This window comes from Metarhizium acridum (genome assembly GCF_019434415.1).
Source record: "Metarhizium acridum strain ARSEF 324 chromosome Unknown scaffold_1, whole genome shotgun sequence".
Lineage (NCBI taxonomy): Eukaryota > Fungi > Ascomycota > Sordariomycetes > Hypocreales > Clavicipitaceae > Metarhizium > Metarhizium acridum.
In genome coordinates, this window is record NW_027094015.1 from 1,966,505 (window position 1) to 1,983,314 (window position 16,810).

At 50.8% G+C, this 16,810-nt stretch overlaps 5 protein-coding genes across 6 annotated transcripts; 1 reads left to right on the forward strand and 4 right to left on the reverse strand.

The window, feature by feature from the left end:
* Positions 1-314: 314 nt before the first annotated feature.
* Positions 315-1,307, reverse strand: J3458_000558 (uncharacterized protein; the record flags this gene model as incomplete). The annotated part of the gene is made up of 2 exons (XM_007810797.2): positions 315-1,039; positions 1,088-1,307. 2 exons carry the CDS (start codon positions 1,305-1,307, stop codon positions 315-317), a joined length of 945 nt encoding a protein of 314 aa, XP_007808988.2.
* A 1,036-nt stretch (positions 1,308-2,343) lies between these two features.
* Positions 2,344-4,047, forward strand: J3458_000559 (uncharacterized protein; the record flags this gene model as incomplete). Its single annotated transcript, XM_007810796.2, has 3 exons — positions 2,344-2,513; positions 2,573-3,573; positions 3,635-4,047. 3 exons carry the CDS (start codon positions 2,344-2,346, stop codon positions 4,045-4,047), a joined length of 1,584 nt encoding a protein of 527 aa, XP_007808987.2.
* Positions 4,048-4,733: 686 nt separating this feature from the next.
* Positions 4,734-6,312, reverse strand: MPG1_1 (mannose-1-phosphate guanyltransferase; the record flags this gene model as incomplete). Of its 2 annotated transcripts, XM_007810795.2 has the most annotated exons (4): positions 6,127-6,312; positions 6,015-6,058; positions 5,715-5,861; positions 4,734-5,630 (listed from the first exon to the last, which is right to left on the reverse strand). In XM_007810795.2, exons 1-4 carry the CDS (start codon positions 6,131-6,133, stop codon positions 4,734-4,736), a joined length of 1,095 nt encoding a protein of 364 aa, XP_007808986.1. In that variant the 5' UTR covers positions 6,134-6,312. The 2 variants fall into 2 exon arrangements, with proteins under 2 accessions (XP_007808986.1, XP_065978090.1); XM_066116208.1 differs by having other exon boundaries at positions 5,715-6,058.
* Positions 6,313-10,684: 4,372 nt separating this feature from the next.
* On the reverse strand, positions 10,685-10,987 carry J3458_000561 (uncharacterized protein; the record flags this gene model as incomplete). The annotated part of the gene is made up of 1 exon (XM_066116209.1): positions 10,685-10,987. The coding sequence occupies one exon, from the start codon at positions 10,985-10,987 to the stop codon at positions 10,685-10,687; it is 303 nt and encodes a 100-aa protein (XP_065978091.1).
* A 217-nt stretch (positions 10,988-11,204) lies between these two features.
* Positions 11,205-12,074, reverse strand: J3458_000562 (uncharacterized protein; the record flags this gene model as incomplete). The annotated part of the gene is made up of 2 exons (XM_007810794.1): positions 11,205-11,557; positions 12,044-12,074. 2 exons carry the CDS (start codon positions 12,072-12,074, stop codon positions 11,205-11,207), a joined length of 384 nt encoding a protein of 127 aa, XP_007808985.1.
* Between the last annotated feature and the right edge of the window lie 4,736 nt (positions 12,075-16,810).

The window sequence follows — 16,810 nt, forward strand, 5'->3', positions numbered from 1 at the left end:
GGAATGCAATTACACCAACTTTGGTTTTCTTGTATGTTATTTACCCACAGAATATTCCGACAAGACTCGTCTTGCTTTTGTTCACCTTTCCGGCTACATCTTTACATTATACAGTCCAGATCGTTTCGTTCCAAATGATGTTGTACTTCCCTTATTTCTTTCCATGTGCTGGGTCGAATTTCCAGCATTCGAAGAGCGATTCCCGACTCTGTGTTGGGAGACGGCTCTAGTTTGCAGCGACAGAAACACTTTTGTCCGGCTTGGGTAGGTTCGAGAAACTCCCTGGCCGCATTATCAATAGAGCTCCCTTGTTCCTAGCCTAACAGGGATCCTGTGAGATATGGCGGCGACTCTGATAGCAAGTCCCGTAGCTGGAAATGTTGCCTTCGAAAGAAGTTCTCTCGACTAGAGTACAACACGCGAGCAAAGACATTATACACAGCGTGGGGTTGGCGCTGCATCATGGCTGCCTTGGACTCTGTGATTTCACGAAGTCGAAAACATGTACGGGATGGATTGAACAAGCGCATATTGACGGGGGCAGCTGTCCATGAGGCCTGTGGCGTGGGAGCGGATGGTTGCGGGGAGAGAAGAGAATGGCCGTTGCGAAGCTTTAGAGGAGCCCTGTGGTCCGGTGTCTGCTCACAGCCGGAAACATCACTGACTGCTTGCTGGGAGCTTGAGGCTTGCTTACGAATGTCTTCCCAATCAACCGTTTCCGTAGACTGGATGCTGGTACAGCTACCAATTGTCTCATTGCTTTCATTGGTTTGCGGGGAGGAAAACTGTAGGTTGGGGTCGTAGTCTTCGGCAAACCTTGACTCGACATCAAAGGCCCGAACTACACTTGAAGGGGGATGTTCTCCTATTGCTCCCGTGCTTTCCTCCAAGAGAGTTTGGAGCGCGGCGTCGTCGATGCCGTCACAATGGAATTGCTCATCGGTAGTAGAGCTCGATGATGCTGTCAAATTTTTCTCCAGTGTCTGCATTTCGCTTATCATTGCTAGTTCGAGCTCGAAGCCCATATCATTGTAGTCATCTAGGAATTTAGTCAGCTCCCGTCGAACAAATGTTATGTCTCACTCACCTGAAGAGCAAAGCTCTTGCTGCCCTCGGGGCTCGAACGCTTCCGTGGCTGATTCTCGCAATTTGTCCATATTCTCTAATGACGGTGTAACGCCTCCTGGGACAAACCAGTTGTTGTACGTGCGGCTTGAAGAATCTATTCTCGCTCTACGATGGGAGAGATCCTCCAGAGGAGAGCTAACTCTTCTCTTTCCGCAGTTGGCAGACGGCTGCGTGGCCATGGTGATTACGTGACAGGTTGTGACGATCTGGAGGTTTGGCAAGATGAATTCATCGAAATAGAGAATAATTTTAGAATAATTAAAGGAGCCGTTTAGAATTCTCTTGGGGTTTCAAGCTGTTCTTTGAACCAAGTGGGAGAAGAGGTGGCCGACAGAACCACGAGGACCGACGGTGGCTCTTTCCATCTTTGATGAAAGTACAAATCACGCCACCAGGGCCAACAACCGGAAGGTAGGGCCCGATAGTGGGCAAAACTGCATGTGCAGGATACAAAATGAAGGCAACTGTTCCTCTCAACGAAATGATGTCTTGGCAGACTTGAGCAGCTCAGCAATAATTGTATGCGACTTCGCTCTTTGGCCTGCATTTACGGAGTACACAGACTGCAAATGGCAGCCATTAGCGTCGGTGGACAAGCCCCGAGCCGACCCCGAATTTCCCACCGCAGCGGGGCCCAGAGCAGAATGCAGCGCCAGATTAGCCAGGGACGGGGTTTCACGACTGAGATTGAATTGAATTCCCACAAGTTTAGAACTTCCGCAAGAGGGTTCTCTTTGTCTCCTCCACCAATGGGCGTTCATAATAGACCCTGCCGAAGGCACATGTGAACCCGTCCCGATGCTCCAGGACCCTCACGTCACCGGCATCACGGCGGGTCCGCGAACAATGACCAAGGTGCCGGCTGAGTCGACGGGCATCACGAAAATTACCAACGTGCCCTGGCCATTGCGACCCAAGGCCATGTCGCATTTCTCTTCTCATTCACCTGTGTCACTGCCTCCCCAGATCCCCATCCCCGCGTCGTCACGTCTCCGCATTGCGCATTATTAGGTACTTTTCATCCCACATTTAGGGCATGTCCACGTTCTCGACCACTCTCTTGAATCGAGTTGCTCCACACGAAGTCGGTTTTGCGAGACCGCGCGAGCCAAGGACTTTTTTTTTTTTTGCCCCGGGGGGACTGGACTTGAGCGTCTTTTTTTTCTTTGAGTTGTTCAGAAAAACCGCTGCTATTATTCGCGATAAATTGTCAATATGGGTGATGCTCCTGAGCCTAAGAGACCCCGGACTAGGGATGCTGAAGAGACCTTTGTTGGTAGCATTGATCAAGGCACTACGTCAACACGATTTGTGATTTTCAATGCAAATGGCGAGCCCGTCGCGCTTCATCAGATGGGCTTTGGCAACATCCATCCCGAGTCAGGGTATGGTTTCGTCCTCCGTGCTCCGGGAGTTCACTCTTTGCGACTAACACCACTCACAGATGGCATGAACATGACCCTTATGAACTACTCCAAACTGTGGAAACTTGCATAGAACAGGCTACCAAGAAATTTACTGAAAAGGGCTTCGATACTGCCAAGGTCCACACTATTGGGGTTACAAACCAGCGCGAAACCACGGTCCTCTGGGACAAGAATACTGGAGAGCCTCTCTACAACGCCATTGTCTGGCCAGACACCCGAACCAAGGCTCTCGTCCGGCAATTGAAAGCCAAAGAAGGCTCCGATAAGCTCCTCTGCCTGTGCGGTCTTCCTCTGTCCACATACCCATCCAGCGTTAAGCTCCTATGGCTCCTACGAAATAACGATGCTGTCAAGGCAGCCTACGACGAGGGTCGTCTAGCATTCGGCACCATCGACTCATGGTTAATATTCAGACTCAACGGCGGTATTGACAGACAAGGTGGCCCCATCCATGTCACGGATCCAACAAATGCCAGCCGCACCATGTTCATGAACCTCAAGACCCTCAAATACGACGACCAACTACTCTCCTTTTTTGACATTGACCGCCAAAAGCTGTCTCTACCTGACATTGTGCCCTCGTCCCATCCCACGGCCTTTGGCACATTATCTCGCGGTCCTCTCAAGGGAGTTCCTATTGCCGGATGTCTAGGGGACCAATCATCTGCACTTGTAGGCCAATTGGGCTTCAAACCAGGCCAGGCAAAGAATACCTACGGCACGGGCTGCTTCCTGCTCTACAATGTAGGCACAACACCCGTCATCTCCAAAAGCGGCTTATTGGCCACGGTAGCATACGACTTTGGTGACGGCAAACCCGTCTACGCACTCGAAGGAAGTATTGCCGTCGCGGGATCCGGCGTCACATTCCTATTGAACAACCTCGGCCTCATTGAAAGCTCCAAAGCCATAGATGAAGTCGCCCTCTCCGTTCCCGACAACGGCGGGGTCTACTTTGTAACAGCGTTCAGCGGCCTCTTTGCCCCGTACTGGATCGACGACGCCAAAGGCACAGTCTGTAAGTTCTTCCATCCCTTCCCCCCTGATTTACAGGAACCACCCTACTCACATGGCAAAAGTCGGTCTCACAGCACACTCGCAAAAGGGCCACATTGCCCGCGCCACCCTCGAAGCCGCATGCCACCAGACGGCCGCTATACTCGATGCAATGGCCAAAGACTCTGGCCGCGCTCTCTCCTCCCTCGCTGTCGACGGCGGCCTATCCAATTCGGAACTCTGTATGCAGACGCAGGCTGACTTGAGCGGAATCAGAGTAGACCGCCCGGCTATGCGAGAAACTACGTCACTAGGCGCGGCGATTGCCGCTGGTTTAGCCACGGGTGTGTGGTCAAGTATCGACGATTTGAAGGATATCAATTCTGCAAACCGAACTATTTATGAGCCTAAGATGGGCAAAGAGCAGAGAGCAGCGTCAAGAAAGATGTGGGAAAGAGCTGTGGAAATGTGTCGGGGCTGGATGAGGGATGACTAGACGAGGACGTGCGGCTTGGCTAGATTTCAATCATGGCGTAGGATTGGTAGCATTCACTTGGGCATGACTCAAAACAAACTTGAGTGATAGCAGCTCCCCCGAAGAATATTCAACGGCCTCAGGAGAGACAATTCAAATGAAGAGTGATGAAGAAGATGAAGACACACCTGACCAAGGAGTCGAGCGTGTGTCCGTGATAAAGTAACAAGCTGCGAGCAGATTTCGTCATTATTGTTAGGTTTCACCGTCTACCCTGATTTTTGGAGTTTGTGCCCTTGCTCTGCCATACCATGCTCCGTAGCACCATAAACTCTTCCACCCACCCAGATGCAATGCCTGCGTACCTGCCTGCCCAGCTTGCCCAGCTTGCCTACTTGCCATTCCATGACGCCAATTATTCGAGTAGATGAGAACAAAATGCGGTTCAGTTATCAATGAATTTCGAACGGAAAAGCACAGAAGAGTATCAAGGAATCGAAGAACACTGAGGTATAATATAGTGAATCAAACGCGGAAAGGCTGAAATTAAAAGAGTTTGATGAGCCTGTCCTCCCCGACAGATCTGGTAGTTGACAACATCAATAAATAAGATGGGACGAAACATGAAGAGTGTTGGGGGGTTTGGCGATTGTTGCCAGCATATTGGATACGTCTGGGGGGCTGATACGGATGTGTCAATGCACCACCTACATGATGATGGCAGGCACATCGACATTGGTCTTGATTGACTTGTGGGGCAAGACGCAACCACCGTTGACATAGATTTCATCGCCAATAGTAACGTCGTCGCCCAGGACTGTGACGTTCTCCAGGCGAGCCCAACGGCCGACAGTGCTGTTCCAGCCGACAATGGTGGACTTGACCCAAGCGTGATCCTTGACCTTGGAGCCACGCAGCAGCACACAGCGCTGCAGGCGGACGCCGTCGCCGACAACGACGTCAGGTCCGATAGTAACATTGGGGCCAATTCTGCAGTTCTTGCCAATCTTGGCAGAAGGATCAATGAGAACATTCCCGCCGTGGACGAAGGGCTCAGTGGGCGGTGTCAGGGTCTTGCAACCGCGCTTGGTTAAAGACGACAGGTATAGGCAGGTTCCGCTGAGGAAGTCCTTGGGCTGGCCAACGTCCATCCAGAATCCCTCAAGGTCGAACGAATGCAACTGATTATCCTGGACCATGCTGGGGAAGGTCTCTTTCTCGATGGAAGTGGGGCGGAGTTCGATGCGCTTGAGAATGGAAGTATTGAAGATGTACATGCCAGCATTAATACGGTTGCCAACGTATTGAACCGGCTTTTCGACGAATCGGTCGATTCGAGATGGGTGATTGGGTTTGTGGACGACGACACCATATTTTGACGGCTCCTCGACCTTGGTGACAACAATAGTACCTTCGTCGCCGTGTTCTTTGTGGAATTGTAGCAAGTCCTTGAAGGGATAGTCGCAAATAACATCCGAGTTGAGGACAAAAAAAGGAGAATCGTCCTTGAGCAAGATCTTTTCCGCTAATTTGAGGGGCCCGGCAGTGTCAAGGGGCTCGGACTCGACGGAAAACTCGATGTTGATGTTGTATTTTTCCTCGTACTACAAGCATGATTTGTCAGTACTCCAGTCGATTCTAGCCCCTATTACAGCTACCACTAGAGGTAGAGTCGTGTTGAGGCATACCTCTTGCAGGAATTTTTCCATAATTTCAGGTCGGTAGTTCACGGCAAGAACAATGTCTTTGACGCCGGCAGCAACGAGAGCTTCAATCTGGTGGACAATCATGGGCTTGTTGCCGAACTCGACGAGAGGCTTAGGAAGGGTGAGGGTCTATATAGAGTAAAATGTTTGGTTAGTAAGAAATGCAGACAGTGTCGTTTCTACTCTCCCCATGATATGTTTATTTAATCTGGACTTGAATATCGCAAGATGCCAGTAGAACGGCCATTCTCTCAGGGGGGCGCTCGGACAAGGGATACATACGAGAGGCCGAAGGCGGGTGCCAAAACCTCCGACAAGAATAAGTCCTGTGGACTTTGTCAGCCTAATAAATGCGGGACAGAGGCAATGGTAGCGTCGTCGCGAAATGATTTACCTTTCATGATTGCGGATGTTGCGGAGGTTGCGCAAGGAGTGTCTGGTGCTCAGATGGATGGTATGACGCCGAGAGCGGTGTTGCAACCGCGTGAAGAAGTAAAAAAGATCAGACTGCAATGGCAGGAGCAAGGCAGTGCAGATAGAGACGGCGGCTCGTTTGGCTTGAATGAGCGAAAGTGAAGAGTGTGAATGGGAGCGAGAGAAGCGAAGACGGTGAGCTCGAGCAGAGGAGTCGAGACGGGACCCAGGATCGTATGGTGGTCAAGTGTATAATTATGGAGGAGCACGGAGCAGCGACGAGGATGGTGGAGTGTACAGACAGATGTGGGGCGGAACGTGGTTTGACGATGGCGGCGCGCACTGACTGGACCAGACTGACTACGTGCACCTGTGGCCTGAACCCAGCTGTCAGCCCAGAGCACTGGAGACTAGCACCTGCTTGCAGGTCATGTTTAGGGGGCGGCTTGGGTGGAAAGGACAGTGAACATGGGGCCCGCCCGGCTCGAGGGTTCACATGCACATTAAGGTTCAATTGTCCCAGCTGTGTGCGGTCCTTCAATTATATGTCGGAGTGTGGAGTCTGTGGTCTGTCCAAAAGCTTCTTCCTTCTCCCAAGCTGCACACTTGGCCAGACTCGAATGCAAAGTGGTGTGGTCATGCTTCCACCATGTGCTCGTATCCTGCAGCCGGTGAGGCCAGGTCGACGAGGCGAAGCCACAATCTAGATGCGCGTGCAGACAAACGGCATGCCAACCCTTGGCTGCGCCATGCCTTGATGCCGAGCTCATTCGTTTGAGCAGAGCTGGAGGTACCCAGGGGGGCAGCAAACCATCCGCAAACTGTTGGCCTTTGCACCTCCCGATGGGTTTGTACAGAAATGGTTTCCGAAAACAGGTTGTGAGACCAGAACAACGCGTCAGTCAGCCAGCCAGCCAGTCAAACATCAATTCAAACATTCTGCATGTCAGCTAACAATCAAATCCCCGACTCGTCCTGGTGCTCCCACCCATAACTACCTGCAAGGAGACGGAAGGCGGGCAGACGTGAACAGTCTGGATCTGCACACCGGGTGGCTCGATGCGGCACATTGGACGGAAGTATTCCGTACACACATCTGGGCAATCGACATGGCATTCAAAATGAAAACAAGACTTGGACATCAGACGACTGTCACCAATGCATTGCGGATAAACGGCCCGCTAGGGTCAAACGACTCCAGGAAGCATCCTCACTTCTCCAGTTGTTCCGATCGGCGGCTCCTCTTATTACCTACCTGGGCACACCGTGTTCAACGGCAGCTTCTCACGCGAGTACAGCCAATGCAAGGCAGTCATGATATTAAGCCTCATGTACGGAGTACGGCCCGCGGCTGCTTCTAATCACTTACCAGTAGGTAATTATCCCGGCCGCATAGAGGGCTGCATTCTTTGCCGCGCCTACCTCTCGAGTACCTTGGGGGCCATGCACCTAGGAATTTTAAAACAGACCAATGCATGCGCGCGCCTTCATCGATTGCTTGATTGATTGACTTACTGACTGAGAAGATTAACGCACTCTCGTCGTCCAAATGTCAAGACTTTGCACTAGTACATGAATTCCTGCCCATGTACTCAAAAAGCAGGTAGCTAGGAAGCAGTTACCCCTTGCCATACAATGTACTTCAATTGTTGACTTGACCCTTGTCGTGCGCACCTTCCCCAGAATCCAAAACAAGTAACTAGTACTCCGTAATTACAGAGTATTAGATACTTGACATCACACGGGCCACCTCCGGCTTATGAGCATGCTGCATGCGGCATGCCTAAAGTATGGTAGGTACACATGTACTCTGTACTTTGCCCAAAGAATCCAACATCGAAAATCCTCCGCAGCATCGAGTCCTGGCTTTCTCATGCTCCATCCGTCTCCTCGAGGGATCCTTCGGGTGTCCTTGGGGGTCCAGTTCATGACTTGGCATTGCATGTCTCACTTGAACCAGCTTCTTCGATTTTTTCCGTCTTCGACAAAACGGAAGCCCAGCCTACCCCTCACTTAGGTCTCAGACAGTCTTGGTCACCGGCACGAGCACACACGGACCGGAGCGAGACTACGGAATACTAAGCAGTTGGCAGACAAGCAGAGACGGACCGTTGATGGCATCTCAGATATCAACCACCATCTCTCCCGCCTTTGGACCGGGTTGCCTGGTAGCACAAGGGCCACGGGAAGCCTTGGGCCACGCAGCGAGATGCTCAAGTGCCGAATGCGCCTTTGGGTCAAAGCCATGATTTCCGGCCATTTTCTCTCTCGGAGCCACCATCATGTCTACAGAGAACAGGCTCGAATACACACCACCGCCACCAACTAACCAGCCTGCCGAACGAGGAAGAGCTGTTTGTCTTCGAGGTGTCCCATTACTGCTGATCCGGCCTCACCAGGCTTATTAGCCTTGTTGTATAGCATTTTGCGGCGTCGCCATCGCTGCGCCAGCACGGGAAGTTGGGAGCATATACTTCCGAGGTCGTCGGCATACTCCTTCGTTGGCCCATTTATCAATCTGCGGGGGAGACATCAACGCCACAACTCACAACTCTTCAATCCCGCTAGTTCGAATGCTTCATGTCTATGTGTACTACCCCGTGCAGCGGGTGCATATTAACGACATCAACCATTGTCTTCTGTTTCCATTCTTGGGCCCCAAGACTACTGCCGCAGTCGCCGTAATTACCGTCTAACATAAGGCCGCGTAACTCTCCTTTGCTGCTTCTTGTCAGGTTACCTAGGTATGCGCAGCTCAGGTGAAAACAACCGCTCCAGGAGATGGGCCTATGTGACAAAACTTCATTCTAATAACAAATGCCCACGGTTGCCACCCTATTTCGACTGCGTTCCTGGGACCTGGATAAAATTAATCAGGTCAACCGGCCGACCACTTGGTATCACCGACCTGCAAAGCTGCACGCCGCCATCCACAGCGGGTCATTGGCGCCATATTCTTCGATTGGACCAGTCGGCATCCCAGTCGTCAGAATGTCACACTCAAGGGAGTGTATTCTCCTCATCTCCTCGGCTTGTTCCTTTTGACATTTCGACGAGTCACCAAACCACCGTTGCCAGCCGAGATCTCGCGAAACCTTCTACTCAAGCTTTTTCTGGAGGCAACAGTCATGTTACTCGCGCCATATCGTTGTCTTTGGAACACATTGCGGATGTCCTCTTATCCAACCCTGCTGTTGACCCGAACGGCGAACTCCAAGGAAAGGTTATCACGTCCCGCTGTTACATGTACCTTGCGCCTTGTACCTCCACTCTAACAAATACTGGCCGATCCACCACCCGGGCATTGTTTGTTTCCATATAGAGGGTTCTACTAACATTGCATGCCTTCCGCCATGATTGACCCGTCCCACGCCAGAACGCCCCGAGTAGAATTTTCCGAGGCGCTGTATTCACGCCTCAACTCTTGATGAACCATCATCGTCAATCCTCTACGGCTATAATGCGGCATTGAGAACGGCGCTCAAAAACAGCTCTCAGTCCCGATGGCCTTCTTGGTGAGACGCAGAATTGTGGAAACTTTTTGGCCCCCAAACTTTTGTGTTCGACTTTGACATGGTGTTGCACCGTGTCTTACTTGAGGATCCGATCTCCGATCTACAACATCCCTGGTTACATGGTTGCATGGGTATTATCCCGATCGTCAAGACAAGTCCCCTGATACCTTACAGGGGCAGTGAAGAATAAATTTGTGACGTAACAAGTATATCGCATGTTTTGATAAGAGCTTCTGTTTACATATGATAGAAACTCTAACCGGAATTCTGCAATTGGTGCAGGATGTTGTTGAACAATCACTTAAAGTCCACACAGTGAACATGAACAACTAGTCACAAGCGCCGCCAGAAGAGGAGGCAGAAGAACAACTGGAGACGAAAATAGAGGGAAAAACAATCATAATCATAATCATTATCATAGAGTTCTTCGAGTGTCTTACGCATCATCATCATAGTCGCCAGTCAATCTGAAGAACCCAACTCGCGTCAGGCCTTCAACTCTTTCAGTCCTTCCTCAATCAGACAAGGGCATTTTTAAGAACAAAAAGCAAAAAGGGCGCAGTCTTGATCCATCGCTTCCAGCCTCCAGAAGTAAACAGAACAAAAAAGAATTGTAGATCCAGAGACCTTGTTGCTTCTGCCAGTGTGCCGGCACCACCTTCATCATCATCCCTCATTTTGTCGTCATGCATGTAGACTTTTTGGATCCGTTCGCAGGCTATGCAATCAAAACCGAATTGGACAGAATAGACAAGAGCCGCCCTATCGTCTGCAAACAAGGTATTACCAGAAACAGAGACGGGCAGTGGGAGAACGTGAAAGGTTGGAACGGCCGAAAAAACACAGCCGCCCAGCCTACACTTTGCGCAAAAACCTGATTTCCACCGTCGCACAGTTTTGTTGGCTCATACCCTGGTAGCAGACGTGTTCCCAAAGTTGAAATAATTTGTCAAAGGCTGGTCCTGTTGATAATCCCAGCCATGAGACTGAATGCGCAGAATCGGATAGAGGGCATGAGACCGCTCATCGTGGTCTTTGATCATCAAAGAGAAATTCCAGAATACCTGAAATGGAAAAAAAAAAAGTGCGAAAATGAAAAGTGGAAGGGGTCTTGCAAAATAAGACCAACAGTATGGAGCCCTGGCCTTCTCCTTCTGAACAAAACCAAGGCCATTTAACTAGCATGATGGGCGTTTCTAAAGTGTTGTCGTTACGTGTCGTCATAAGTCGTTGCAGAATAGCAAAAAAAATAAAAATAAAAATAAAAATAAAACCCGGACTCAGATCGCTTCTGTCAGAGCGATTTTGTCGAGTAATCCATTGCATCCTTCTCTTTTCACCTCATTCAATTCATAACGGACGGTTGCCGGGACAGAATACGTCGCCTCCGGGATTGCTGCGAAGCTTTTCAACCGCTGTGTACCAGAATGTGGGCATCATTACCAATTCCCTCCTGACGCTGGCATAAATCGGAAAGCGGGCTACGAGCCGAGGCTTCAGCGAGTCCATCACGGGTTTACATGGCTTGGATCTTGGTAGCTTTCTACTCGAAGGAAGCGGTGGATGAGCTGCTGGAGTGGTTTCCAGATCGCCGGCCGTGACGCTCGCTGCCATCTCGGGAAGAAGTGTGACGGCTCTTCCGACGTCGACCAGAATCGGAGGTTGCTGGCAGTCCTTGGACAATACCGTTACGGGCCAACATCCCACCGTTCACGGAGAAGTTCCTGCAGACCATGAAGGCACGCATTGCGGCGTTCTCCTGAGCTAGGACATCCGATTCGTAGGCAAGGTCCGTCTGGTACTCGCGACCATTGACCAGGACCAGGCATGTGTAGCCACTGGTATCTCGGTAGCACTCGTAGGCAGGGTCTGTCCACCCACGGCGACGGCAAAGACCTGTTGTGAAGAGTATAAAGATTAGCGCTTCTGATGCGTATAATGAACTTGAACTTGTATTCCGTAGAACACATCATAACACGCTGCTTGCGGGGGAGGGAACATGGAGGGGTATAGGATTAGGTCAATGCCGCATAAGGTGCTGCATTGGAACCCAATTGACATGCAGGCTGGGTAGGATAACAGCTCTCTATCATTGAAAGTAATTATGGGACACTGTGGTAGTGAATTCAGATGTGAGAAGGGTTGGAATGGCAGAGGCTGGTAGAAAGCAAACGCCTTCTTGAGCTTTATTGACATGATTGGGTGTTTCAAGCATTGTAGTAAGCCTATATCAATGAGGTAATTACGGATTCGTGATGTTACACCTTAGACGGCCGCTGCGCACCGATTGTTGCTTGTTGTTGGTGTTGCGGCTCTAGACCCCGAATTGAAATGATAGCGGAAGTGAAATTGGGCATAACATATGAAAAACTTCCCACTTACTCTCCAAATATTGCATGTAAAACCCGCCCATCTTGCCGTTTTACGCCAATTGGGTAATTAAATGTCGCCAACGACGAGGAAGCAGGGGAGGTTGAAGTTGGGAAAGGAATCAACTATCGCCCTCAAGGCCGTGCGGATTTTTTTCGTCAAACGACCCTCACTCCGAGTGATGAGTAGGTGTCTTTGGCGGCGAAAGAGTATATGGTTGAATGCAAGATTAGAACCGCTAAGGAGGCAATGACGCCCAATGGAGAAATGGGAAGCGAGAGTTGAGGCGTAAAGAAGTTCGACCAAATGGGAGGAGATGTGGGAAGGACGAGTAAAAGTATAAGCGCAGAGAAATACTGCAGATTGGGGTTGTGTCTTGGCTCGCCGCTCTTCTCCCTCCGAGATGAATGCACACACAGTTCGGACCGGGGTGTGTAGAGTATATAGCGGAGAGGGGAGTCGGCCTCGGACGATGCTTTGCACCATGCAGTTCAGGGCCACAACGCGGGCAAAACGAGCCACCGACGGCAAGACATGTGTGTTTTATTACCAGCAGAGCTTGCTAGCGCGCAACTGGGGGTGTATAAAAGAAAAGGAAAAAAACACGGAAACGCGCAAATGGAGGCGGATGCGAGCAAACGATGCGGCTCTCGAAAGAGTGTGACCCATATTGATGTGTTGGCGACATGGTTGCCAGTTGATGAAAAACCGCTGGACACTAGGCCGCTCCACTACGGCGGCGCTTGAGGTGGGCGTGCGATGCTGCGTCTAGTACTCCGTACTCAGGTCGATCTTTCTGTGCAGGAATAGCAAGGTCCAAGGCAAAGTACTGTACAAGTATCAGATCCAGCAAGGGTCCCGGATGGACAAGAAAATGGTCTCCGAGCCGGGGCCCAGCATTGGTGATCCTTTTGTACCAGAGCAGTCCCCTCTATCATCTCCTATATCGAGAATCGTTGCTGTTCGTACAAGGCGATTCTAACCTCCGCGATGGCGTGTTTTGACTTCTTGTTCTTCGTTTCTTTTACATATTCACATATTCGTCGTCAGAAGACCGGAGTTTCTGCTATATCAGGCCAGGCCAAGAGCAACTCGGGAGGGCAAATATGTATACACCACTACCATTGTATTGTTTTCATAGGAGCCGTAAACACAACGAAACGAGAAGTCCAACACCCCTCACAATATTACTTGTTGTATAGAGCTCGGTATTCCGTAGTGGGGTGGCAAAAGGTAATAGGAACCAGAGCCGAGACTCCATGTGTGTGTCGTGGCAGTATTCAATGTTAGAGGGCTTGTTTTGGTCCTTCGGGCATGGACCCCAACTCGAGACCATAACGATTCCTGGTTGGCTATCTCCGAATTGGCACCACTAATAATGCATCAATAGGCCAAGGCAGCTTTACCACTTGGAATAGTCAACACAAGACGAACTACTGTAAGAATACTTCCGTTGCAAGTAAGTACCTGGCTGGCTCCAGCTTTCGTGGGGGCTTAGGAGCAGGGGAACGCTGTGCCCGTCCTTGCAAAATTCGCTTGAGGGGCGAGGGTTCGTCCGGCCGCCGTGGCCGTGGGGATTACAACAAGTACCAGAGCCGGAGGGTTTGAATTGCGTACATAAATACACATAACTATGTGTTTACATGATTGCGCCCGCGATGCCGAAGAATAGGGCCCCCTGTCCTGAGCCCTTCCAAGTGGCTGGTAACATGGGCGATTCGCTCAAATGACAACATCCACGCGCAAAGAGCCAGTGTGGACTGCTACTTGAATGGCCAGCGCGTGCTGGGGGACGTCTTCCAAAAGCCATTGTCCAGTCAGAGGCCGGGATAGGTTGACGTACCAACCAGCGACAAGGACAAGAAAACCGTCGGTGAGGAGAAGAGCTATCAGCGAGCATCGAACGAGCATGCATGAACCACAACGACCCTGTCGGCAGACTGCAAGTAGATAGGTGGTTGGGGTGGTGGACCAAAAGTTGAGTGAAGTACCACTGGCGAGCCCGGCGTCACGTCCAAAGCCATTCTTCATAGTGCTTCATCCCTGTTAGAGGGGCTGGAAGGAGAGTCACCAGCGAGCAAATTTGTTGTTGAATGGCCACCGGAAGCTGGGGATCCAGGCTGCGCTTCCTGGCAAAGGATGATAGCATTATGAGGTTTCCGGTCCAAGGACGGTGAATCAACCCTGGCTGATTGGATAGACTCCAAGGCGAAGAGGGGTCGCCATGCTACTAGACGCGAAAAAAAGGCCTGGCCAGAAGGCCTTAACCCTCATGCAATGATGAGGTGGCAGTGCCGCTAGATTGATGGTGTAATAATTAAATGGCGAAAAACCGCAGTTCCACTCAAACCATCTCTGTAAGCCTCCACGGTTGCGAGCACCTACTCCGTAGTTACCTGGTCGCCTTTTTTGGCCCCGAACCCTGCAGTCGCGTCTTCACAGCGCGGGGTATCTCGACAAGGACGTCGGCGGCGTTGGAATGTTGCCAACTTGGATTGTTTGTTATTCTGGTATGAGAAACTGGAAAGGCCACTGTGTGACCAACGAGAGGTCCTCCGACCTTAACTCGATACCAGAGTTCATAGTCGTATGCATGTCGGATTCATGCACCCTGAATCATAACTTGGACCTGTTGCCCTATCTTCCAGTCCGGCCCGATTGGCCAATGTCAAAAGTGGGATCCTTAGAAGGTTTGATGGCCGTGTCAAGTTACATTGTTGTTGACTGTTTGGTGCGAGAAACCAGCAAAGCGCGCGCTAACAGAAGGTCTAATGTCCGATGGTGGATGAAACGGTTGCAAAAACAGGATACACATCAGACGGCTGTCATTCGACAATCAAAGGGCTTCTCTTCTGAAGCTTTGCTTGTAGTGATATTCCACGGGTCAATTCCACTTTTGCATGGCTGGCAGGACCCGCTCATAATAACCACAGCTCCAACCGCAACTACTCACAGTATTAGTCTGTACATGGCGGCGTAACGCCAGCCAAAGACCATAACACATGCCGAGGACGTGGCCGCACCGTATGTGAACTGAGCTGCTTCTGATCACCCCTCCAAATCACGGGAGCGAAAGACCAGTAACCGGCCCGATGGAGACGGCGACCACTGTCTTCGTGAAACATAGGCCGGCGGACAGATACACCATATAAGTTGGAAGATGGATCATGGCTCCTTCAGCCCCCTTGCCATTTGAGATTGTTTGAGCCTAGCGCGAGCAGAGACCACAGATCAACAGCAACATAACAGCCGTACCACGTTGCGGGTTCTCGGGTTGCGGAACGAGCTTTGATTGTGCCGTAGCCTTGGGACAGGATTGTTGCACCGAGCGAAGCTAAATTCGGCTTGGCGAATCGGGCTCTGCTGACTGTTGCGGCATCGAAGCCCACACCTACTTAACTGGGCGTAGGCGTTGATTCTGGCGGGAAGGCATTGCTTCCAACTGCATCAGCTTTGGCTTATGTCGTCGTCATGACCAAAGGCAAGCTGGCGAATGCCCTGGACCAGAGAGGCAGCGAGGCAGAGGGACAGAGCTGCGACACTGACGCCTCGGACCCATGTGTTGGCATTTGTTAAGAAGGGGGGAGCGGACATGGCCGGCCCTTTGTTGGTCTTGCCTGGGAGGCCACGATGACAATGTCTGCAGCTGGATTTGGCTTCCACTCAATGGGCCAAATCTTGGTGGAGGAAACGAATTTAGAAATTGACAATCGACATTTCTACCCCGTTTGGGGGTCACGGTGCCCCTGTCTGTTCTTCTCTCGTCCTCTGTGGCCAGTCCATGTATGAATAGTATGAAGGGCTCGTCATGGTCTCGGGCGAAGAAGACACCCCCGCTTGAAATCGAGTACGAGTACGTCTTAGACACGTCAACAAATGGGCATGCCGAGCAACGACTGCCAGTGGCGGCGACTGCAGCTAAATGAGCCACAGCGTGCAGGTTGCAGAAAATAGTTGAAGAGGTGCAAACTTAAGAAATCGAACCATGGAAGTCACAGTGTTTGAGTTGTAATTGGAAGTACCAGCGTACCAAACGGGAAAGGACCTGTCGCCGCCTTCAGGAAGGAGCGGCCGCATAATTACGACGTACCAGTCTGGACGTCACCAAAGCCTGCAGTTGCAGGTTCACAACAAACAACCCGTAAATGTACATGTAATTGATGTCATGTTTCTAGGCCCACCATGTCAGCCTTCTCTTTTCTCCATTATGCCTCTCATGTCTCCATCTGTTCGTCCGCGGTTATCATTTGTACCATCGCCCTCGGCATAAATGCTTTGTGTATTCTCCTTCACAGCAAGGCGGCCAATTAATGGCCATTTTTCAATGGTCAACAAACAACACAGCACCCGTCACATATCATCACTATGCAGGAGATCAAATTCCAATGCGCTCAAGCCTGAAAACGGTGTATCTGAAGCAGCCGCCGAGCACGAAGAGTCGCAGGTAAGGGGGGGTGGAACTACGAGTAGAGGGGGAAAAAATTCATCAGGTTGCCTGTGTCTTCTCAGAAGCACAGACTCAGAGATCAATTTCTCTCATCTAAATATGGAGTATCTATCCCGTTTTTACCGTTCACCGCATCGAGAGATGTATCGTTTGCCAGTGGAACGACAACTAATATAAGATTACGCTACAGCTGCAGTGCAAAGGCGGTTGTGGGTGTGTATAAATTAGCACCAATGCCTCTTCACGCACAAACTTGCCGCGGGAGAATGCTGTACTACCTTTTTGTGCTTTTCGATGTGCAAGCCGGTTCGCCACCAACATAAATATATACA